This window comes from Mus musculus, chromosome 3, assembly GCF_000001635.26.
Source record: "Mus musculus strain C57BL/6J chromosome 3, GRCm38.p6 C57BL/6J".
NCBI lineage: Eukaryota > Metazoa > Chordata > Mammalia > Rodentia > Muridae > Mus > Mus musculus.
This window is the reverse complement of record NC_000069.6, coordinates 55,137,334-55,163,408: the sequence shown is the minus strand read 5'-3', so window position 1 is coordinate 55,163,408 and position 26,075 is coordinate 55,137,334. Positions and strand designations below refer to the sequence as shown.

The 26,075-nt window shown below is 44.8% G+C and overlaps 1 protein-coding gene across 11 annotated transcripts in view; it reads right to left on the bottom strand.

The window, feature by feature from the left end:
- Positions 1–26,070, bottom strand: part of Ccdc169 (coiled-coil domain containing 169) — a 37,912-nt gene extending 11,842 nt beyond the window's left edge. For 2 of the 11 annotated variants that reach the window (NR_110776.1, NM_177203.3), the window contains exons 1-7: positions 23,237–23,371; positions 21,089–21,168; positions 12,587–12,697; positions 12,464–12,504; positions 6,278–6,376; positions 4,811–4,864; positions 12–88 (exon numbers count right to left, since the gene is read on the bottom strand). Coding sequence is in view for 8 of the 11 variants with exons in the window: in NM_177203.3 (NP_796177.2) it covers positions 12–88; positions 4,811–4,864; positions 6,278–6,376; positions 12,464–12,504; positions 12,587–12,697; positions 21,089–21,168; positions 23,237–23,319 (545 nt within the window). In the remaining 3 variants the exon portion in view is untranslated. Of the gene's footprint in view, position 1; positions 89–552; positions 590–4,810; positions 4,865–6,277; positions 6,377–12,463; positions 12,505–12,586; positions 12,698–13,183; positions 13,218–21,088; positions 21,169–21,533; positions 21,855–21,877; positions 22,195–23,140; positions 23,603–25,314 lie in introns of those variants that run through there. The other 9 variants (NR_110781.1, XM_017319613.1, XM_006501575.2 and 6 more) reach the window with 9 other exon arrangements.
- Between the last annotated feature and the right edge of the window lie 5 nt (positions 26,071–26,075).

The following is a 26,075-nucleotide window of genomic DNA, read 5'->3' as shown; positions in this document are numbered from 1 at the left end:
CCTAGACGTACGTTTTCACCGGACTTTCCTTCATTCTAGGCAGTGGGTCCATCTGTTGCCTCTTGGATACTTGATTTGAGCCAGAAACCTGAAACACACACACAAAACAGCATACTTACCTTTTACTCCCCAACTGATTTCTGGGTTAAAAGAGTCAATTTCCTGTCTCTTTCACAAACACATCTTTTACTAGCATGTGTAGGAGCAGCTAAGAGTGACAAGACATTCAGTCATTTTCTAATCAGATAAACCTTTTGAAGTTTCTGTACAAACCCCCTCTTGGCCCCATAGTCCTCATGAATTTTAAATTAAATATGGAGAAATCTATGAAAGCCAATCACCCATGTGGTGTGGACCACTGGAAATTCTTGTAGCAGACATTAAGCACACATAAAACACATATTATACCAGCAAGGCAGAAAAGGCAAAAAACAGTGTATGCGGTAGGAAAGCAGAAAGGTAAGAGTGTTTTCATTGTATTTATTTCGTGATCTCTCCAGGGAAGGCAAATGGGTGTCTCAAGCGAATCAAGAACATTGGAGGCTGACCAACCTTGAGATGGCTACTGAAGCCACGAATGAATGAGTTCCTCCATCAAGAGCAGCACGGGAGAGAAGGAAGTCAGTGGTAAATAGTAGACTATGGTAACTGACGGACATCATATTAACAGTAGGGAAGCCACCTAATCCTGTCAGTGAGTCACAGCACCAGCCTAACCCAGTGTAGTGGCTATTCCTGGTTGTCAACTTGACTATATTTGGAATGAACTACAATCCAGAATTGGAAGGCTCACCAGTGACCCTTATCTGGAGGCTTGGAGATCCTTATCTGGATCTTGGTATGGAGATCTTGAGCCATAGTGGCTATGGATTCCAGAAGATTGAATCTCCGAGTTTAAGGAACACACCTTTAATCTGGGCTACACCTTTCATCTGGGATTAAAGGTGTGGTGGAACACACCTTTAATCTGGGCTACACCTTCTGCTGGAGACAATATAAGGACATTGGAAGAAGGGAGTCTAGCTCTTGCTCCTTCGCCTGCTTGCTGCGTGAGACTGAGTAACTGCTAGATCCTTGGACTTCCATTCACAGCTGCAACTGAACCATTGTTGGGAATTGGGCTGCCGACTGTAAGGCATCAATAAATTCCTTTACTATCTAGAGACTGTTCATAAATTCTGTGACTCTAGAGAACCCTGACTAATACACCCAGGTTCAGGGAGGGGCCCTGTCACGAATGGAGAAGGCAGAGAGTGGGGCACTTGTCCTCCTCTGGTGTCCATGTATGTCCATACGCTCTTTCAGTGAGCACAGATGGGACACACACACACAACACACTCATATCCAAAAGACATCAAAAGAATTTAGAATTGGTGGACAGTCCGACAGCCTCTCATCTGTAAACCAAAAGCATTTATATTTAACATTCTTGTGCCCTTTGCTAAAGTTTTTATATTTGGAACAGACAGCAAAATTTAAATTTATCAGGTCTTATAACACACTCAGAATTCAGTCGTGCTTCGCTCTTTAATAACTCCTTGCGTCCATGAGAAGACATGTGGAGGGGGAGTGGGTTTCGGTCAAAACACACCCATCTTGGTTGTTAAATGACAAGTTAGATATTAACAGGTTTGGAAGACATGGGCTCGACCCTCCCTCACAGTCCACAACTTTAAACCAAGAACTAAAATGAACTTTAATTACTGGCTAGAAAAGGAACCCAAGTCACACCTTTGACCTTGGAAGGAGCCTTAACGTGTAGCTGCTGGGGCGGGGTGGGGGGGTGAGGGGGCACAAATGGAGACCTTCTAAACCTGGGTGAAGGAGTCCTAAACCTTTATGGGATTCCATATAGCAGGAGGCTTTATGATCAAGAACAGAGACACGCCACCACTTCCCCTTCTAAGCAAAGATTCAAGCAGGCCTGTCAATCACCCAAACAGGACAAAGTCCCTCAGGAGATGGGGCTTGTTCTAGAGACCTTAGAAAATAGCGTAATGGCTGCCTAGCGTGTAGGTCATGCCAGGGGTCTCCTTAGTCATTGTCTGCTCACACTGCTGGAGAGCGCATTCACTCTGTAATAAGCCATGCCTGTCTTCTACACTGCTCACTGCATCTGTCTAAATTCTTCCCATAGAGCTCGAAGGAAGGGAGACAAGGAAGGCAGAGACTGAGTCAGGTGACAAACAGTGGCTGGAAAAGGAGACAGCCAGAACGAGCATTTCAGAAGCATCTACATCAGGCTGAGCAAACACAGATCGATTTTTTTATTCATTCGGTGTGGGAAGAACAAAAGTCGCCCATTAACCTTCCCAGGTGCTGTAGTTTGCGTATGGTCAGAACCGCCTTTGATGATAAAGATTAACAGTTCACTCTAGAGTGAAATTCTCATTAACATTTATACTGGCAACCGGATTAATGCCTTCCTGGAAAGCTGTTGGCTTTGATTGAACATTTGATGAGTCTGCACAGTTAGCGAGATTAATCCACCTAAGTGGAATTTTTTTAGATAAATATAAGTAAATGGATGTTTCAGGGGCAAAAGACTTGGACTTCTCACCTTAGACAAAACCTTCCAGGCCATTTTATATGAATAAACTTTTTCCTAACAATAGGCTTTTTATTGTCGGTTGTGTAAATGATTCTTTTAAACACTGACTGACACTCTTTGTAGTAGACAGTAAGGCAACAGGAAGAGTCAGGCACCCTTGCCTGACCTCTACAGGGACATGTGTTAGCTATAAGTATCCAGAAGGTAAGCTGGGCAGTGGTGGCACACACCTTTAATCCCAGCACTTGGGAGGCAGAGGCAGGCAGATTTCTGAGTTCGAGGCCAGCCTGGTCTACAGAGTGAGCTCCAGGAAAGCCAAGACAACATAGAGAAACCTTGTCTCAAAAAAAAAAAAAAACAAACAAACAAAACAAACCAACAAAAAGAATCCAGAAGGCAAGCAGAAATCTCATCACAGAGCAAGATCATCCAAAGACCAGGAAGGAATGGGGAGATAGCATCCCCCAGTTCCTGGAGTTTAGGTCCTCTGATGCATCAGACAAGCAAACACAGAGCTCTCAAATACTCCCAGACCTAGAAACTGATGCTGTTATATCTTCCCTCAAAGGAGGCAAAGGTGAGGACCAGAACGGCCACACAGCAAATAGGGTCTGGGAGATGTCTCAGGGGCTAAGGACATATAAAGACATATAGTTGGCAACCATGAGGACTTCCTTCAAGTTCCCAGAATTCAAGTAACCTGCAACTCTAGCAGGAAAAAGGAGACAGGCAGATCCTAGGAGCTTATCAGCTGGTCAACCTGACTTAAGTAATGAGCTTCCAGCTCTGTGGAAGAGTGTCTCAGGACAAGAGGCAGGGAACAATGGAAGACAGCAAGTAGTCTGGCCCAGTTCTCACACACACACACACACACACACACACACACACTTACTTTTTAAGAAGCTAACACAGCAAGTAAATGAAGAGCTGGATCCAAATCTAGAGTCTGTCTGGCATTGTGGTTTGTGGTCTTTCCATCAAGTCAAGGCTTCACAGGGAAGATAGTGTTCACAAGAGACCTCCAGATGGAGTGGAACAAGCTCAGATGAGAAGGCGCACATTCCAAGCAGAGTGTGGAGGTAGAGGACAGGCAGGAGGGAACATATGCTGCAGGTACAAGCCTTGCTTCTCAGCCATTGCCAAGGATGAAGAAAGCAGCATTGTGACCATAGGATGAGAGGTGGCAGGGACTGACCCATCTTGTCTCATTTCCTACGAACCTTGTTGAAACTAAGCTCCAAGCACCCCTTTGCCACTGCAAGCCTAATTTTCATTCCCAAATTCTACCATGCTTGCTCTTCTGGGCTCCAAATTCCCATACCTAGGTCCTCATCTGAATCCTTTCATAGATCATCCTCAATGCTGTAACTGGATGCTCCGGGTCCGCCCCGGGTCCCCCACCTCCCTACCTACATAGCAGCACTCTCCTTCTGGCTCCCTCGCTTCACCATTGATCCTCTTCAGGTTGAAGTGCTGAACTATCTTCTCTTATTATCTTATACGTGGACCCTGCTGTATCTCATTCCCTCACATGTCTGCAGTTACTCTCTGGGTGCCAATCTTTTCTAAGTGTCTCTTTCTAATCTAGAACATGTTCCTGATCATTTAGACATCCACCCAATATCTAGATACTTCTGTTTGGATAATATTCATTGAAAACTGAACTCATATCCTCATCTTAAAAGGTACGTCAAAGTAAAGTTATATAAACTAAATATGCATGTAAGCATCAAATAGCAAGGTACATACAATGCTGAATGGTGTGGTGGATGTTATAAAACATTAAGATGAAGACAACCTTTTAAACCACGCAGGAACATAAGTCACAGCGCTAGTGATGTAACACCACCAAGGTCACAGATGCAACCGGAAACCAGATGGAAGCTGTCAAGGGTCAGGGACGCTTACATTGATCACTTTCTTCACCCAGCAGTGCTTGCTGTGTAGCTCAGACACCTCCACCACCCCAGGAAACAGGAAGTAATAATATGCCTGGAATTTTCTGACACCTGAACATCATCAGGTTATCTGCATCACAGCAATTATGAATTAAACTATGCCAATGTATCTTTTAACTGGGGAGACCCTTTCATCTCTTTATGAAAGTTACGTATTCCTTTCCACTTTCTATATGTAAAAACACCCGGTCTGTTTCCTTCCATAATTTCAACATCTGTTTCTCTGTCCACCAAACAAGAATGGAAAAACAAAACGACTTGTAATCAGAGGAAACTTATAATCTGCAACAAAAGGAGTTACCTGAGTCATTTCCGCGATGTAGGAACGGCGCTCATTGTTGGTCCTGTGGTATGCCTATTAAAAGATACCAGGTAGAGCCGGCATGAGGAAGGGCTAGCCACATTAACAGGCTTTACATCTCCTGCTTCTTATATTAAATGAAATGTGGGTTTATAGAAAATGCTAGAGTCCCAAGAAGAGACAACCCCCACCTTGTGCCACGTGGCCTGGGCCGGCAGACCCTGCATGATGTCACACTGCACAGGCAGGGCACAGGATGACTCCTGAGACCACTCCCAAGATGACCCCAGACACCCAGAGCCCCAGGCACCACCGCGATAAGCAAGTAAATGGTGGAGAGATGGGAGAGAAGGAGATGCAGAAGGATGTGAGCGTGGTGAAGAGAGACAGAACTGGAGACTCGAGGGTGGTAAGGAACAGCTTGATGTGAGTAGCCAGTGCTGCCACCTGAGGCCATGGGAAGGTCCTGGTCTGTACTGCCACCAACTGCTATGTCTGGGGTCCATGGCTCTGCAGCAGTGTGGGTCTGTTACCGCCAAAGGCAAGGCAGACTTCCCTGGTCTGGGCTGCTGCCTGGATCTGTGTTGATGTCTGAGGGCTGTGTAGAACTGGTCCCATCCCTCTCCTGGGCATCGTGGAAGAGCTGACCCAGCGTCATGAAAAAAGAAGAACTAGCCCTGTCCCTTACTGGCTGCAACACTTGAGAGAGCAGACCCTGTACCTCACCTGGACAACACAGCAGAGCTGGCTCTGTTGGCATAGGTGGAAGTAGGGGGGGTTGGGGATGGAGGTGGGGTGAACTGGCCCTGAGGGCACGAGAGCAGGAGAGCTGGCTTTGCCCCTTGCAGGCTGTGGCATTGATGAGCTAGTGGGGGCAGTAATGGAGAGCTCACCCTGGTAGTGTGGGTGAGGGAGAGCTGGCAGGCTGACCTGCTCAGATACCACCCAGGCTCAGATCCCGGGCTTTGAGTTGGCCCAGTCCAACGTCTACCTCATTGGTGAACTGCTGGAGCACATGAAGGGGCGGGTCCTGCAGCTCCAAAGCTGCAGGATCTCCATGACAACAAGAGATCTGAGAGGAGTGCCAGTGAGGATCCAGTATTGACAGTATAGCAGAAGATGGAGGCCTCAAACGATGGAAGCCTCAAACCAGACCAATGAGCCATTGCAAGGAACACTTGCAAACAAAGAAGTGTGGACAAAGTGTCATAATGTCATAGTGTGACACAGTATGACATGCTATAGCTTTCACAACAAGATTTTCTCTTCCTTAGTGGGATGAGTTGCAAAGGCAGATGCCCAGTCTGAAGGGATGGGGAGATGAGTGAGATATGGGTGCATGATGTGAAGTTCACCCAATAAATAAATAAATAAATAAATAAATAAATAAATAAATAAATAAAATTAGAAAACACTAGAAATAAATGGCAGCTCCAAGAACACCGCTTCCTACGGAATTAAACCAACCTTTGACTCCTGCTCCAGTCTAAACGCATATTCTTTCACTTGGCTTTCGAGACTCCTTTTTTCTTTTTCTAGTTGTTTAAGTAATACGTTTAAAGATTCCTGAAAATATAAACAGAGAATTTTATGTATTTGTGGTTCTAAGCAACAACTAAAAATCATTAAACTCTTCCCCGGAGAATGTCTGCCAAGAGCCAGCGGCGGCTGTGAATCCATGAGCTGTAGGAGGCATTCTTAAAGTAACAGCAATAATACATAGAATAGTCGTCATAGTTTGAGGTCCATGTGGTGAATTACATTAAGTGCCTTCTTGATTTACTTCAGAATTAGATCTGTTGTCCCAAGGTCTCCAAAATTGGACCAAGACTCGGAATTGTGTCTCTTCACAGAAATTTCTAGGGAAAAGTAAAGGCTTATAAAATCTGAAGAGAAATCAAAATATATGTATTTCCATAGATGACTTCATTTGATTTGCATTACACATCATGAGATAGCCCATCTTTCTGTTTAATGTAGAGAAAATTGCAGCCGTGGGGGTTATATAATTATCCCAAAGGTGTGGCGCTGACCACTGGGAGTGCTAGAATCAGAACCCTGGTAAGCTGGTTCCCAGGGTCACACATGCTGGCATTGCCAGTACCACAGTAACAATGTGGTGCAGGCAAAGACTACATGTCCTTTTTTCACTGTATGCTTCATGCCTTTCTCTAGTGCAAACTACCAGAGACACTAGGCATCCCTGCAGAGAGAAAAGCTGAAGTCTCCTCTCTCCTAAAAGAGCATGAAATGAAGCAGATTGTGGTGACCAAGATCAATAATACTATACATATTAAAGAGTCAGCGAAGTACACTTTTAAAACACATCATTTAGATCTGCCAAGAAACACTAGTTTCCTAGTAACACTGGGCTCCAGCCCCACGAGGCTGCTCTCACGTAGCAGATCCATTTGACCTGGGCACTCACATGCATCTCACAGAGTGGATTTCAGCCCATGTCCTACTGTGATTGCTCTCCTGCTGTGGGGACAGAGGCTTCCTGTGAGCTCCCAAAAAATGCTATCTGATCTCACAGTTAAGATCTTGCTCATTAACGATTCTCCTTATCCTATTGCATGCTAAGCAACCCTGTATTTCCAAAACCCCTGCCTCATAGCTTCTTCTACAGTATCCCGTCTGTTAGGGCACATCCTAAGGTTATGATCTGGCCTTAGAAAGTAAACTGCCACCCTGGGACAACCAACTGGAGTCATCACCAATCAGGATACATCTGCCTGCCACACTGGCCCAGCCAGGCATGCCCCGCCTTTCTGCTTCCTTAGATCACTTCTGGAGCCACTAGTTTTATACCTAGTCCTCGGAGAAGTAGATGCCAAGGTGGGATTAAAAGTGCAGAGATCAGGAATGCCCATGTGAAGATGAGGAGAGGGAGAAGCAGGAGGCTGGGAGAGCGATCTCATGGGCTCGCCACCACGCAGGCCAAGAAGCTTGGCTGGAAGAAGATGAGCCCTAGTCTGTCTGCTTGCAGCCTATACAGAACAGCTTAGTAAAAACCCTAAGAGGAAACCCTAAGCCCAGTCAGTCAACAATGGATTCCCACGTATGCCAGGAATAGCTCTGCCTTTGTCTCTCTGCTGCCAGAGCTCGAGGACAGAGAGCAGACCTTGGCAAGTGTAGCCTCCATGGAGTCAAAGTCAGGTTCCTAAGGCCCTCCCGTCAAACAGGCTTCTGACTGGGGAGTCAGAGGCATGCTGCCTGGACCATTATGTTTCCTTTGTCAATCAAACAACCTCATGATGCTGACCTGGCCAGAGTTTTCTAAGTGTAGGGGCTTTGGGGGGAGGGATGCAGAGTCAGAGAGCATGGATGGAAACTCAAGCTCTGCTTCTTAGAAACGCACAGTTACTTTCTTGGTGCTGTGTCTCACTCTCACCTTCTACTTGTAAAGCACTGAGATCCACAGCTGTGGCACATTTGTCCTGGAAACAGACTCCCGGCTGAAGGGAAGTGTACCCCCTACACATGGTGACACAAAGTCCTGAGTGACCAGCGCTCACTGCTGCACCCTACCTCGTCCATACCTGCAGCTGCCAAATCCCCACGGCCAAGGCCTTACCACTGCTATCCCTTTCTGCGCTCTGTTGTCCCTTCTTCAATTTTCCCATGCAAACTACCATGCCTCCAGCCTTAGACTTCCAAGATGTCCTTACGTCTCTTGCCTGTGAAGTTTCAGCCTCCAGTCAGCTCAGCCATTCTCATGAAGCATCAACTGTCATTTCTCTGCTAGCCAGTGTCACATCCAAATCTAAAAGCAGAGCCCTGGGTGTCTGTTCTCGATCTTGACTTGACACTTCAAACTCAGCTTCGCCAAACCAACATCGTGGTTTCACTTACACAATTTGTATCCTAATACACCCATTGTCAAAAACCGCTAAGCATCGTTTTTCAATTTTACATTAGCTGTTGGTTTTGGCTAGATGAGAATAGATTATGAATTTTTAATACAAAAAAAAACAAGAGTACACATTTGTAATGGGAGGGTACATAAAAATGAATCCCAAAAATGATAAACTACAGTCTTCCACTAAAAATAAAAATAGTGTTAGCAGAGCCCAGGCTCCAGACATACACTCCTCTGCCTCTGCCTCCATCACTTGCTCCACAGCAGAGAGTGTTGGCTAAAATAGAACACTCTATTCAGACACATCTGAGAAGCACAGCAGTGCTGCCATTTCAGGCACAGGGGACAATTTACACTCAAACTATGAATCCTTAAATAAATCAGGCTTGAGAGTATCCACCTGCCCGGCTGTCTGAGCTTAGGAATCATACTGCCTTTCTCGGTCTGACTGTGCACTCATCTCTATGCTAACCAGCAGCAGCTTCGGATCAACTGTAGGTTCCGTTCTACGCTGACTTTCTCCATCACTGTCTCCTGTCGCACCCATGTTCTCTTGTCAGCCTCAGCACCGTATGCACAAATGGCTCCAGCTGCGTGGCCACGATTCCTGGGGTGCATCTGATTTTCCTTCCTGGACCTTCTATGAGCTCCACCCACTCTCTCTCACTCGTGCAGGCATGTGTGTACACACACACACACACACACACACACACACACACACACACACAGTGCTTTAAAATTACAGTATAGCTCGGACATAAAGGTTTGCTTGGCAATCTGGTGGGGATTAGACCAGCATCAAAACTAGTTATGCACTGGAGAAACCAAGAACCCATCCTGGATTTCCCTAGACTACCACCATCATCAAATACCCTAGAGTCTAGGCTAGTACAGAATAATTACTGTATACAGCAAAAGAAAACCTTTAAAAGTACTAAATTATTCTAAGATAAAGTTAGGGTCCATTCTAGATTTTGATTCTTTGTTTTCCTGACGGCAAACTTACTAACCTAGATATTTGGAAAGTGATTTTATCAGAGGGGTGGACCTGTCCCCACATCCAGAGGAGGTCCTGGTCTTTCTGAAATGAACTTACTGAAATGGTTCTGATCTTTCAAGCTGGTATGTATCTGTTTGCAGAAATCAATGGTCACAAGCCAGAAAGTTGTCTAGTGAAGACAAACTAAAGCTAAAGACCCTCCTAGAAACTAAATTCTCAAAACGGACACCGGGATTTCATACTACTTCTGTGATTCTTAGCATTCTAATTTAGCGTGTTCACCTACATTCTTGTTTTAATTTGCTTTGAAAGGGTTACACAGCAGGGCTGTGTTTGCATACCTGAAGTAAAATATACTTAGGATTTAAGCAAAAGATAAAAATAATCAAAAAGCCTATTCCTCTATCCCATACAGAAGGAAGACCTAACTGAGACCCATTTTCTCAAAACTAATGTAAATTGTTGCACTGAAGAATTCAACAACAGCAATAATAGGCAGGGGTGGGTGCTAGCTACAAATTAAAACATCCTGCTTGAGGTTTTAAGAGAGTGAAACAACAATACAACTTAGCTAACTCCAGACACCGCCAGCCCTAATAGGAGATTCTTCATGCTGACATTACAAATGCCCCCTTGTGGACAAACCTGATTATTACAATATATAGCACTGTTTTATATCTATATCTATCTATATCTATATATCTATATATATCTATATATCTGACATCAGTTTGTGAGTATGTCTGTGGAAGTTGCACCTAAAAACTGATGATTCGTAACAAAGACAAACTGGGAAGGGGGCTGGAGAGACGTTTAGCTGTGAAAAGTACTTCAAGCTGTGCTAGAGGGCCCGGGTCTAGGTCTTAGCACGCACATCTGGAGGCTCACAACAGCCTAGAGCTCCAGCTCCAGTGAACCCAATGCCCTCTAACCTCTCCAGGCACTACACACGCATGCTGCCCATGAATTCCTACAGACACACACTCATAACCAAAAATAAAATAATAGGTAAATCTTTTTTAAAGTCAGAAATTCTGAGATGTTGTATATTCATAGCCTGGCCCATAAAAATAATTTTATTCATTTACTCTGTCAACCTAAAGTGAAAATTGAAAAAAATATATATACAAGTATTATATGTCTGAGCAACACAAATTCTGTCCTTTCTTCTGAAAACTAAGACAGCATGTCTTTGTTTCTTAGGGATCTAGAGACTGCTCAGTCCTTGGTGACACACTTACGTGAACATGGGCCTTGTTTCTTGTTCCTCGTTGCTAGATTCTCAATCCCTGCTGCTCAGAAACCCTCTTCTCCATGTTACCAAGAAATACTTAAATATTAAATGTCACTCTTATGAGCTACAGAGTCGTTCTGAGGGTAAGGTCCAGGCATGAAGAAGCAGGTGATCAGTGAGTTTGCTTCCGTAAGGAGAATTTTTCAGGCCACACTACATAGGTCCTGTTAAAATTCTACCTGTAACTTAGGAAGGCTCTTACAACAGCTGTAGCAGCCATGCTTAAAAGTGCCACAAGATGGCGATGTGAGCCACCAGAGGAGGGAAAAACCTGGTTTGTCCAATTTCAGAGAGAGGGAGGAGGGATATTTTCCTGTCTTTCCAAGACATTTGAGTATTCTAGGTCAGAGGTAACAGAAATGCAGGTAAACAGACTAATTTTTCCTCAATTTGTCATTAACAAAAATGAGAGATTTCTCTGTATTGTTCACTGAGGAATGGCAGTTACTTGAAAAACATCCAGAAATCCCCTGGTGCCTAGGGCCTTGTAAATGTATTTATTGCTCGGCCTCTAGCTGCTCAAAACACGTGTTAATTCTGAGAGCAGTTAGCATCGTGTGGTGGAACAGGAGAGGGTAAGAATGAGGCTGGCTGCGCATTATGCTGGGTGGACCTGGGCAAACCCTGCCTCCTTTTACACTCAGTGTCACCTGCTATAGAGAGCATTTAGCTTTATCTCACTTGGTGTCTTGAGACTGACATAAGGGAGATTCATGTATGGACCTTGTATATTTAATTAAAGACAAATTACTATTACAATACTGAATCCTACAAATTCAGCTGAGAATTATATTAATATTCTTCCTCCCACCTTGCCAAAGTACCTTTTTCCTTTTGGCATATCACTTATGTTTTTGCCTGAGTTGTTTTTCAAGTAAAAATTCAGCATGGGCTCTGAGGAAAGTCTGCCTCTCGGCAGCGAGGACTCTTTGTGCATCATGTCTTGAGACTTTCTTACCCTCCTTTCAAGGATAAATTCACAAGGACAAACACATGTGCTTTATTGCGACTCGAATGAGCCCGCGATGTGAAGGAACCTTAAAGAGGGAGGGGACACTAACAGGCGACATTGAGAAGGGACGGGAGAGCTCTGTGAAACTTTGTGTCAATGTCCGGCAGACCTAGTAGCTGTGCTGATTCATGTGTATTGTGTATCGGTGTGTGCTCTCGAGTACACACCTCTGTCTACACATTTTGTGTTAAGGTAGAAACACACCACGCACACTTTAGAAATGGAGAAGGTACTCTGTGTTCAACAGGCTTCTTCAGACTATGAGAAGCAGGTGCCTTCAAGTTCTTAGCCAGCCTGACTATTTTTTTACCCCATTATGCTTGTCTCTGCATTCGATCCTGGCCCCGCTTTTATGCGGCGGACTAGCCTGAAGGCCTCGGTCCTTTTCCAGCTCCCCTGAACATTATTCAGGTTTCACATCAGCCTTGACACTTGTGTACCGCTTTCCCTTGGTGATTCTTCTCACTTAGGCCCTCTCTACTTACCACTGGCATCTTCTCATAGACACGAATGGAAGACAGTCTATCTGCAGGAAAGCAAAAGGGACAGTTGATAATTCCATTGGGCTCCTCCTCAGCCTCACAGCCCACAGACCGAAGCTTCTGTACCTGAAGGGTTTCCACGCATCTTTTCCATTTTCTCTTTCAGAGACACTATTTGCTTTTCCAATTGGTCATTCAGCTCCAGCTGGGTCTCGTACCGGGTTTTCCACTCACTGCCTGGATGAAAAATGGGGAAACGAGATCACCCCCAGTGCCACTTATTTGTGCATTAAATTAATACAAATCAGGGCTGGGGGATGGTTCAGGCTATGCCACATAAGGACCTGAGTTCAGATCTCAGCACATACATAAAAAAATAATGAGGTTGGAGGTGAGTTTCTGTAACCCCAGAGCTGGGGAAGGGGAAAAGACAGACAGATCTGTCTCTTTTATCCTTAAAGCATGTTTCCTTCTGCCCTCCTCCCACTCCCATACACACACACACACACACACACACACACACACACACACACACAGAGTGAGTCAATGACCTCTGGTAAGAGATATGCCTTAAGAGACCCTGTCTTTAAAAATTAGCAAATAAATAAAGAAGGTGGCATATGACCAAGGAAGACATATATATTGGCCTCCATCACTCACACGCGTGCACTCCTGCACCACATGTACACACATACACATAGACAATTTATGAACCAACTCAACTGTGTGTTGTTACTTCTTGACTTCATTAGTAAAGCTAGAGAATGAAAAAAGAGATTATTTTGAGGTATTTATCTCTAAGGTAGAATTTCCTAGACTGCCATGATTAGACCCACCCTCATGCTGTCTCTTAGCCTCATTGCTATCTCTCAGAGCCAGAACTCAAAAAAACCTCTGTGTCTCCTGTACATCTTGTTCTTTGTTTTCTGCCACTGTTTTATCCTTCACTTTCTGTTTCCTTATAGTATATTCTACTAGGGGTCGGGGGATGGTATCAGGAGCCTGTCTCTTTCCTTGAAACATCCATACAACATCCTAACAAACAGTACCAGTATCCCATTCCATTGTATGAAATTGGTCTTACCACTTACATACTTGCTGGAGGGGAAACTTCATTAACTTCATTGTTAACTGTTGTGGCACTCATATTTGAAAAGTTAGTTATTCTACTAATCAAGGCTCGGAAAGGCTGAAGAACATTCTTTAAGATGTGAGAGCCAAGGCTGGTCATGATGGCACACATCCGTAGCCCTGTGCTCGGAAGACTGAGAGTCTGAAGCTCGTCCTGGTACACTGGGAGTACAGGACCAGGTAGGGCTACATAGCAAGACATTGTGTCAAAAACAGAAACAGACAGACAGATGAATGGATGGGTGCAGAGGTAGAGCTAAGAGATGATGTAGATGAACGCAGCCTAGAGCTGAAATCTCCTTGTCCAACTTCATGGCCCAGCACCTTGAAGTTGGGCTTTATAAAAGGAGAGGAAAAGTGGTGGCTCGTTTTCCCCTTCTCTTTAACACTCTGAGCTGAAGCCCAGGCCCCGACAGTGCTGGGGTCCCAGGAGACAGAGTGAAACGGCAGACAAACACCGCTACAGACTGGACCTTGTTACCAGGACGCAGCCGGCACCCCACATCTACGCTGCTAGGCACAGACAGTCTTCCAACACGGGGATGCACACCATCCCAAGCAGAGTCATGACACCAAATTCCTCATGGAAGAGGAGGAAAGATGCCCCAAATTACTGAACATGCTTCCAAGAGACGCCACTGACCCCAGGTAGATGCAACTCTATCTGATCAGGTAACTGAAGCCATCTTTCCCAATTTGCATCACGACAACAGAAGCTTTATAGATAAGAACGCTACCAAAGCATTTTTTATTTATATGAGTATATTTCATTAGTTTAATAATATGCTACTATGGATACAAAACACAGAGCTCCCTCAAAAAAAGCATAAGAGGGTTGATTCTTAGTTAAATACAAGTGACCACAGCCCCAAATACCACACCCTGCCATGGATGTGTTTGTATACGGCTATTAGTTACGGAACTAAGAGAGTCATAAGTTAAGCTGTTTATCTAATATACGTGTATGTCCACAGATAGGTAGGATATAGAAAAGTGGGGTAAACGCTATGGTAGCCTTGGCTGCTATCTGGTCACATTGGATTGATGGAAGCTGGCCATCTGCTGGGAATGTATTGCAAGGTTTCACCTCACAGTCAAAGGATATTACACAAGACATGAGGTTATTAACATATGCCCAACATATGCAAATCATTAAGTGCAGTTCAACACAGACCAAAGAAGAGAAATCACATGATCATATCAATAGATACAGGAAAGGAAAAAAAAAAACCATTGACAAAGCAAAGCATCCCTTTCACAACAGCCGCCCAAGGAACCACCGACTGCAAGAACATTTTTCAACACAATAAAGCATACAGCCCACATTGTGCTGAATGCAGAAAAACCGAAAGCATTTCCTCTACAAGCAGCCACAGACAGCTCCCTCCCTCTCCTCTTATTTAACAAAGGGCTCAAAGCCCCAACTGGAACACCAAGTGAAAGATGTAGAGAGGGGAGGGAGAGGTCAGAGGATCACTGCAGCTGACTGGGTGGATCCTAGACACAACCAACAGCTCACCAAAGCAGCAGGAAACAAAGTCATCACACAGAAAGTAAGGATGTTTCTAATTAGTGGTCATGAACTTGATGGAAAATAAATCAGTTAAAAGAAAAACAACAGACATTCACGGTAACTTCAAGAACAAAAGAAAACAGAGATCCTAGGGGATGGATTCAATTAGGAGGTGAAGACTGCTACGGTGAGGTGAAAGCTTTAAGACCAAAGGGGACACCAGAAGTCCTCCCGTGTTCACAGCTGGCAGAATTAATACTGCAAACTTTATTTATAAAAATGATCTGCAGACACAACACAATCCTTATCAAAATTCCGAGGGAAGTTTTTGTGTGAGTAGAGAAAACAGTGAAAAATTCATAGAGAAGCATAAAAGGGCCCTGAGCCACAGCGATCTTGAGTGGAAGAGTAAAGCTGGTGGGTATAAGAAAGGCTTCAAATTATACTATACAGCCCTTAAAAACTGCATGGTACTGGCACAAAAGCAGACATGGAACCATGAAGCAGAATAGAGCAGCGGTTCTCAGCCTTCCTAATGCTGCGACCCTTGAATACAGTTCCTCTTGTGGGGACCCCCCCAAATTAAAAGTATTCTTTGCTACTTCATAACTGTAATTTTTGCTATTGTTATGAATCATAACAGTAAATCTCTGATACACAGGACATCTGATATTGTGAGCCCTGTCAAAGGGTCGTTTGACTCCCAAAGGGTTGAGACCCATAGGTTGAGAACCACTGGAACACAGGCTGAGAAACACAGGCACATAGTTGAAACCATCGAGTCCTCAACTCGATGGGTGATGGAGTTTTTCATCAGTTTGAAGGGAAATGGTTATGAAGCAACTTGTTCTAAATTCTGTACCACTGAATTTCCCAGCTGAATCACCCCAAAGCCTACTAACAACAGTCAATACTGCTTTCACAAGTAGACTCTGGCAACTGCCCCTGACTAGAGCAGATCTCAGCTGGCACAGTCTGAGCAGGGCAGTGTGTGTGTGTGTGTGTGTGTCTGTGTGTGTGTATCCCAAAATTCACTGATCACATGGCAAACTCTGGATAGCAAATCATTTTTAAACTGAAAACTATAATAATTCTCTCTTCCTAATTAATAATTACACTCATTTCTTTTTGGCAATTTTTGGGGGCTTGGCTACAATTTTCAAACAGAGGACATCTTAACAATGGCAGCCAGCCTCTGTGGTTTTTTTTTTTTTTTCCCTAACAAATAATGTAATTCCCTCTTATACCTTTAAGTATTAGGCCAGGCTGAGATCAATAACACTCTTTTCTGAGTTTTGAAATGAGAAAATTTGAATGTTATGGAAACCCATTAGCATATACTGCTAAGGCCAGTCTAAAAATGTTTTATCCCTTAATAACTTGGCCAGCTAACCAAAGGGACTCTGAATTAAAACCAACTATAAATGAAAATTCAATGGAGCTCAAAGGGGAGGTGCCAGGGAAGAGGCCTGTCATTAATACGGGATGGCATTGACCCCACATGACCAGAGAATATTACCCAACACAGTGCACATATTAAAGAAGAAAGGACTGAAGCCTGAGGCAGGCCAAGTTGGTTTTTTTTTTTAGAAATCTGGATGATGAGAAAGGTCAAGCATGAGACAACTGAGAGGTTCACATCCCGATGGCCAAGAGAACACAGCGTTTCAAAGGTAACTTTCTTATCGATGCTGGGCACAGGCCAAGGGTGAGAACGCCTGAGAGTATTGGCTCAGCACACTGGGCATCACTAGTGACCCTGAAGAGGAGCTCTAGGTGCCTGGAGGCAAATCTCCCGACTGGTGAATGCAATTGTGAAGGAAGAAACAAGGACCTTACTGTGCAAACCCAGCTCATTTCCCACCTCCATCCCCATCCTTAGGCACTGTCCCTAAGCCTCAACAGGCCAAAGTTTCTGTCTCCAGATAAAAATAAATTAAAGAAAAAAAAAAAAAGCCCTGAGGAGCAAATATCTTTCCTATTGTCTCCTTGCTGAGGCTTGAGGTGGAGTTCAGATTTGGCTGCTACACCAAACCATATTTTCTTGCACGCAGGTGCCCACCAGTGCCAAAGGGCTTCAAGGGGCCTGGTTGTGTTTGTTCTCTCACCTGTAAATTAATCCACTTACCAAATAGATTAGGTGCAATAAGAGACAGATAAGAAAGAGTGGGGCTCAGAAAGCCACTGTTTTGTGAAGTGTGTTACTGCACGGGTGGAACGTAGGGGGAAGTCAGCTGAAGAGAGAGAGAGATCCATCTTTTGGTGTCTTTCAGACGAAGTGAATGTCAGCAGGCACTGGGGATGCTGGGAGAAGTCAGGAAAAGATTAAGGAAAGGGTCTACCTCTGGAGTAACATCACTGACCAGTGAGAGTAGATGGGACTTAGGCCTGGCTGAGGCCCGGCCACCCAGAAGCAGGGTGGTAGAGGAGGAATCAGATCCAGTGAAGTATGAAGCGTTGGTGGTGTTAGAATTCTTTGGAGGATTGCTCTTTCTCTCTGGAAGATGAGGGTAAACGCACCAGTTGAAAGTGAGCATGAGTTGAAGGAAGACCAGCAGTCTCAACTAACCTGGACACCCAAGATCTCTCAGACATTGAGTCACCAACCAGACAACATGCACTAGCTGATATGAGGCCCCCAACACATACAGCAGAGGACTGCTTGGTCTGGCTTCAGTGAGAGAAGACGTACTAAACCCTTGAGAGACTTGTGACCCAGGGAATGGGGAGGTCTGGCAGGGTTGGAGAGTGTGTGGAGGGGTAAGGACATCCTCTTGGAGATGGGAAGGAGGAATGGAATGAGAAACTGTCAGACGGTGGACTGGGACAGGGATAATGACTGGACTGTAAACAAAGATTAAAGATAATAAAAAAGGAAGGAAGGAAGAAATGAAGGAAGGGAGGGAGGGGGAGAGAAAGAGGGAAGGAGGGAGGTAGGGAGGAAGAAAGTAAGCATAGGAGAGAGGTGGTAAGGGTTGTAAGGACTGAAGAGGATGTGTGATTGTAACCACAGTTGCTAATAGTTACCATAACTTTCTAAGATTAACTTAGCAATAAAATTGGAAGCTTTAATACTGCAAAATACGGATTCGGATTCATTATTGTACAAGCAGCCTTCACACTGAGTCTCCTTTGTTAATCTCAGCCTCCACTCCTACTGCATTCTTTCTGCAGTCTGTGGCACCCTCTGGTTACTCCACATTCTTCCTGAATGACTTTGTGTTTAGGATCCCATGGTAAACTAATATGCATTTTTATTTATGTAGGCGTGTGTGTGTGTGTGTGTGTGTGTGTGTGTGTGTGTGTGTGTGTGTGTATTTCGCATGCATGTAGGTAAATGAGGAGGTCAGAAGAGGCTGTTTAATCCCTTGGGACTGTCATTACAGGTGGTTGGAGCTGTTCTATGTGGGTGCTGGGATTTAAACTTGGGTCCTCTAGAAGAGCTATCTCTCAGCCATCTCACACAGGTCACAGTAAAATAAGCCTTCCTTTTGATATTGGTTGAGCTCAAGGCTTTGACAATGCTCTACTACTAAGCTCCAACCCCAGCCTGCAATACAATCGATCATGACATTGTGCCTGTCTCCATTCCTTGAACACCAGACTGAATTCACCAATAGAATACAGTGCCTCTAGTCAGTCATCATTCCGGAAGTATCCTTCTCCTTGCCCAGCAGTTTTACTCCTGTCATTTAGAAGGTTTGCTCAGGATTGTACTCTGTGAGATTGTTCTCAATCTTGACAGATGAGCCAGCTGGGCTTCCACATCAGACTCCAGCTATTTGCATACGTCATCTTGAATGCCCAGCTCATTGGAACCTTTACTGAACCCAAGGCAGCACTGGGCTGCAACCACAGGGACCCAGCCAACCCAGCCAACCACTGGATTATAACTGATGTTATGCAGCCCTATGGGAGGGTGGTCTGCTACACAGTAGCAATAACCAGAACTGTCTTGTGTGCTGGCATATTAAGATGTGGCAATAGCAGTAACAATGGCCAGGTTTTTGTCACAACCAATTGTGTGACCTAAGAAGTAATTGAAATTCCTCAATCCTGTTTTTTAAATAAATGGGGAGAATAACAACTCTCCATTCCTGAGTTTCCAGACCCAGTAAGAATGGGTGGGAGCAACCAAGGAGTACACATGGAGGGACCCATGGCTCCAGCTGCATATGTAGCAGAGGATGGCCTTATCAGACATCAATGGGAGAAAGAGGCCCTTGGTTCTGTAAAGACTCAATGACCCAGTGTAGGGAAATGTGAGGGGAGGCAGGAGTGGGTGAGTGAGTGGGGGCGCACCCTCATAGAAGCAGGAGGAGGGGGATGGGATAGGGGGTTTCTAGGGAGGGGAATTGGGAAATGGGATAACATTTGAAATGTAAATGAATAAAGTATCCAATAAAAATGACTAAGCATATATATAGAGAGAGTGTGGGTGGGAGGCTATTTACACCATTCACTTTATACTTTAGACCAAGGACTGCAGCACTCCTGCCATCATGACCTAGGTTCTTTCCCAGGACAGCTCTTAACACTCTATTCAGCAATGTTTTACCAATGGGCATAGGTATTGCACTGCCTTGGTAATTTCCAGCATGCCTTCTACATTTCCCATACCTAGTTAGATCCTTGAGGACACCCCAGCCAATGTCACTGAGTGAGTGAGAATAAAGGCTACTCTCACAGGGCCAATAATACCATACATCAGGAGGTTAGACGAGACTATTATAGCCTTAGCTAAAATGGTATTCTCTAATTAGTCTTTAATAGAGGCTTGGTGTCTTAATTCACTTTTCATTGCTATGATAAAACTCCATGACCAAAAGTGACTTGGGGAAAGATTCATTTTGATGGATAACTAACAGCTAGTGAGGGAAGACAGGGCTGGCACTCAAGGCAGGAGCTTGAAGCAGAAACAACCATGGAAGAACGCTGCTTTCTAGCTTGATCCCTCTGGACTCCTCAGGTATCTTATACATGTCCAAGCCTACCTGTGTAGGAATGGCACTGCCCACAGTGGACAAAGCTCTCCCAAATCAATTAGCGATCAAGAAAATGCCCACAGATATGTCTACAGGCCAATAAGATGGAGGCAATCCCTCCATTGAAGTTACTTCTTCTGAATTATGTCTAGGTTTGTGTCAAGTTGACAGAGCGTAACTATGACTATTGGTTACTTACATACAGAAGTGCATTTTACCTCAGATCTGGCTATCAGTCTGTTTACTCATGGCTCCCCAAGAGGCATAGAGATATAAAACCAACTTTAAAATTAAAGTTCATTCCCACAACCCTCGCAAAAACCTCCAATCCCTCACTCAGCATTGAGTTCAAGCACTGGATGCCTCCAAGGGTCGCCCACACATGCCCACTTCCCATCTCATCTCACACAGAATCCTCACACGAAGATTTCAGCCTGACCTTTTTCCCCAATCATCAGTCAACTTCTTTTGAATGGAAGAAACAATGATCCTTCAAAGTATTGGCACGTGACAGGATCTTGGTCAATATTTGTGTGTTCATAGATTGCCTATGTGACAAATTTTAAAGGTGTGTGTGTGTGTGTGTGTGTGTGTGTGTGTGTGTGCATGAGAGAGAGAGAGAGAGACCCCTTCCCTCCTCTCATATTCTTCCTATTAAAACAGTCAAGCCCTGATTTTAATTATGGGCCATGTCCAATAGACACAAGAGGTTACAACTTGACTAAATAGATTTGTGATATTTTATTACAAAGCAACTATTGAAAGAAACTTCTTTATTACAAAGAAGTTATTGACGTCACATAACTAAACTTGTGTATGGACGAAAACTCTTGAGCTTACAAGGCAGAAAACATCTAGTCTGAGGCATAGCATTCGTAAGTAGTCTATGAGAGCCTTCCTGAAGCATCATGGGAAGCTAGGTACCATTACACACCACGAATCACTTCACCCACACCAGCCACCAGGCACGGGCCCCACGCGTAAGCATCCATGGCCTACCTGCAAGGTCACCGTTGAGGTTGGCCTCCAGCTCTGCTATCTTGTGCCGTATCTCAAGTGTGGAGAGCTGCACAACATCCCTGTCCACAGGAAGAGTTTGGTTAATAAGAATCCAGTTGCAGACAATGTGAGAAAAATACTGTATAGCAACCCCACCCATACTTCAGGACCACATTACTCTGAAAGATCGTTTGCGGGAGGCACATCTGAGAACCAGGTGCAGGGCAGATGAAAGTCAGTTAAAACACACTGAAGTCCAGCAGCTCCTGCACCCAGTGTGTATCTGTGCTTAACGATGATCCCAATGACACTGTCACATGCTTTTCAGGATCCCGCTAAATGTTAACATGATGAGCAGCCGCAATGGCAGATCACCCCAAACTCAGGTGTGGGAGGCACTAATAAAGCACACAGAGAAAAAAAAATCAAAAAAAGTCAAAAGCACCTCGGAGCTCACTTAGGACATGAGTGAGCCACCTGGAGCCACAGTACAGGATGATGAGAGAATTGTACATCCAGTAAATATGTCCAAATGCCCACTGTGTGAATATCCAACCCAGCAGCAGCAAGATGGCTCAGCAGCTGGAAGCACTTGCTACAAAGTCACAGGACCTGAGTTTGATCTCTGCAAATACATGGTGGGAGGAGGGAATTAACTAGCCTGTCCTCAAGACCTCAGACCTCTGACCTCTGACCTCAAACCTCTGACCTCAGACTTGTGCCTGTGCACTGTGACTGAATACACACAATAAATGTAAAACAAACAAACACATAAATGGAACCACCTACAGTTCAGTGTACACGTCACACGGATGGCAGCTAGTGTCCCTGAAGGTTGACTGAATGAGCTGGGTTACAAAGCTACACTGGGGCCTACAGTTCCTGGGTGACAGAGCTGAGATGTGACTTCACACAGACCTGTTCTGCACCTTGACTGCCTCTGAAACACAGAGACTGTACTCAGAATGCCCTGAGTTTAGTACAAGTCTAAGACTTCGGGGAGGGGTCAGGGTTTGGGAGGGGGGCTGATGTTCATGAGGCCCGTGAATGGGGCCCTGGATAGCTACTCAAAACACTCACAATAAAGACAGGCATGGTGGCGCACACCTTTAATCCCAGCACTCAGGAAGCAGAGGCAGGCAGATCTCTGCATCTGAGTCCAGCCTGTCTACAAAGTGAGTCCCAGGATAGCCAGGGCTACGCAGAGAAGCCCTATCTCAAACAAACAACAAAATCAAAACTCTCAGAATATTCAAGGTCCTAACATAAAATACTGTATTATTTTTGCCCATACTAAGAACTGAATCCAGGGCCTTGCGTATGCTATGCTATTCGGGCATCCTCAGCCCACGTCTCATCTTGAAACAGTGTCCTATGTCCTATGTACCCTAACTGCCCTCCAGCCCCACACTCTTACTCTGAGTCCCTGGGTTTACAAGTTTGTCACCAAGCCAGGATAAAACTAACTCCCCCCCCCCCCAAACATTTAAGACACAGGATGCAGCTCACCGGCAGAACTCTGACCCAGTGTCACAAGCCCACACTTCCACACCTCCATCCTACCCTCCCTCAAAAATCATAGAGGGTCCCAGAGCTCGTTTACAAAAATGTCCAGGTTTCTGAAGTTCTTCAAAATGAACAGAAAAACATGGACTTCGCAGGACCGTCAAAACCAATCACATATTTTCTTCAGAATAGCAGCCACTTCTCCATTTTATCTACAAAAGCACGACAACTCTTGTATTCCCTTGGCCTCCATTAAGCAAAATGGTAAATGAGGTCTGTACAGATGACTCAGCGAGGACCACAGAGGACAGGGGGAGGGGGGCTTAGTTCCCGGCACCCACTGGGAGGCTCACAAGTGCTGGTAACTCCAATTCCAGGGGATCTGACGCCCCCGTTTGGACACCATGGGCACTGCTCTTATCTGTTGCACACCACCCTACACCCCAACCTCTTCCGCACACTGACCTCTCCCCCCCCCACACACACACACATAAAGAACCCTTCATAAACATCACTTTGAGTGAAAGCTTAATGAGCCTGCATTACTTCCGACACAAAGGGGCCTCCTTCCGCCATCAGAGTTCCTGCCCTTCAGATCGTGGGAGGCCTAGCAGAGAGCTAGAGCCTACAGGGCCCACTCACTTCATGTGGATTTCCTCCAGCAGCTCCAGCTTCAGGCGGTCTGTGCTCACCCCCTCGAAAGTGTCTCCGTGGCCCTCTCCCATTGCAAGACCTCCCGCGCGACCTTCCCCTGTGTACCACCTAGAGCTTAAGACCTGGGCACACCTAGGAACCCTAAAGGAAAAGGCGTTGCCAGGAGCCGTGGCATGACGTCATAGGGTGTTGCTCATGTCTACAGGCCCTCTTAGGAGCTAGGTGGGAAACTGTCTCGGAGCGGGTATGCCCCTTTTCTGTATCATCTCTGTGAATAGCCCCTGTGCAAGGTCAGGGTTCTGAGCCAGTGGGTTGTCAGAACATCCAACTTCTTCTGACCCCCTAGGGTTGCTGGATTAAGAGTGCCTTCATTTGCTTTAGTTCAGTAGGTTAGACTCTGAAAAGATATTCTGAACTTTGACGATTGTGAACTTTCGGGCCAAGAAATTCTCTGCCTTGGAGTTTGGGCAGCTCTGTGCACTGACCTGCTTATCACAATTTGCATCCTACTCTTGAGACGTCTCGGTTTTAAAACTCTCCCTTCTCATATTTTACCAGGCAGGTGATAGGCTCTGCCCGTGTGTATGAGTTGTCCCCATAAAAATTCATGAATCCAGACAACTGTTAAGAACTGGTCAGGGGAGCTGGAGAGATGGGGCAGCAGAGATGAGCACTTGAGCTGTTAGACACCAGTGTGGTGTGGGGGTCCCAAGACAACCACAACACAATCAACAAGGTAGAATGTTTCACTTCTTCAGAAGGGAATGTAGCCTGTCGTATCGGTAGGCAAGCACAGTCAGTGACGGTTCCACGGGGTTTTCATTCCTACCACAAAAGGGCCCTGTGCCTCATTTTGAGTGGTCAGTGCTGGGCCTCACATGCTAACACTAATGGATAGGGCACAACTGATAAGCAAATGACAACCGGACACGACAACTGTCAACACATATTTTGACTTCAAGAAATACTGACCCACAGGAGTTCAGATTTCTGCCAAGTGGTTTACCATTTTTCTAAGAGGAAATCTGTCTTATTTCTTTAATAGAAAAGAATGGGGCTGGAGAGATGGCTCCGTGGTTAAGGGCACCAACTGCTTTTCCAAAGGTCCTGAGTTCAATTCCCAGCAACCACATGGTGGCTCACAACTATTTGCAGTGTGATCTGATGCCCTCTTCTGGTGTGTCTGAAGACATCTACAGTATACTCATATAATATATATAAAGTAAATAAATAATCTTTTAAAAAAAGAAAAAAGAAAGAGTACATTTTGTTTGTATTTCTCACACAGCTCTTGATAAGGATGCTGGTTGGTTTCCAGTACTTCATGGATGTTGGACCATCCAATTCTCTGTTCTGGTCTCAGCAGGCACTGCATGCAGACAAAATGAGGTTTCCCAGGCAAGCTATTTCCCTCATGAGTAAACCTCACAGCTAATGGGTCTGTGGGTTGTCTAAAAGCCCTGGAATATCTCTTCTCCCTGGCTTTCCCTTTCAGGTGTCCTGCACGCACCTTGGACATGACATCTGATACCAAGTAGAGGAAAATTCCCCAAGGAGAATGTTTCCTGAGGGTCCTGTGCTCGGCATTATTATTCTCGCTGAATCATGGATTTTTCTTTCTCTATACTAATGGTTTGCTATGAGAGGCACCTTCTAACACTCCCACCATGTTCCCCTCCTCCTCATTATCGAGTTTTCCCATGTGTTCAGTCTCTGGGTCCCAGAAAGTGCTCTTAAGCAGACATCTTGTTTTACTCTTATTCTTCTACCCCTTAATTGGAAAGAAACAGCAAATATCTCAGCCTCCCTTTTCCCAGTTTTCTCAACAAATCACCGACTAATCAACATGCAGTATCCACACCTCCTTTCTCCACTGAAATTCCTCTCTTATGGGGCAAGCTCACAACTGCCTGCAATTCCAGTTTGGAGCGGGGGGGGGGGGGGGGGGGCAGTGATGCCCTCTTCTGGTCTTCACAGATACTCTACAAACACGGTACACATGAATACATACATACACACGAAAATAAAATCAAAAAAATAAAGAAATAGAAACTCAGTCTTAGTACCTGGTTTCTGACAAAGCTCCAAAAGCCCTTGAAGATTCCCAGAATATCTTTGATCATTCATAATTCATTAATTCCCCTTTAAGCATACCTGAGGAGTTTAATGTTACAAAGATGAGTTAGAAGATGGGGCTAGTTGCTGTAATTAAGCATGTAGTAACAAAGTTGAGACTTTAGGCTCCATCCTGTAAGCCCACAACCTCAAGGGGAATAAATACAAGATGCAAAGTTTCTCTCCAATGGCCAGCAATTTAATTATGCCTGCGTAATGGGGCTCCTTAAAGACCTTGAATGGTTATATTTGGTCAGCATATTCACAAGTCTGAAGTGTGGTTGGCTCCAACTCTATGGAGATGGAAGTCACCTTCTTTAAGACAGTCAGTCCTCTTTTCTGTAACGAGGTCAGTACTTCCAGTTTGGGGCCTATATTCTTAGAGACGCTGCTTTCTTATGTAATAGTGCATTGGCCAAAAGCAGCCACAGCAAATGCACAAACAGTGACTGTACCTGTCCCAATAAGAATTTATTTTTGAAAACAAATGGCCAGTGGGATTAGTCCATGGAACATGCTTGCAGATACATGGTCTAAAGAGACTATTTAAACTAAGGCCCTATATTTGCAACCTGTTTCTTAAACCTGAACAAAGCAGAGACTGACTGGATGCTACTTGCCAATCCATTTCAACAACTAGTACATAGTCCTTAGGCTATAAGGAAAAAAAAAAAAACATTAGTTCTGTATTCCTGAAATATAAGTCCAGTGA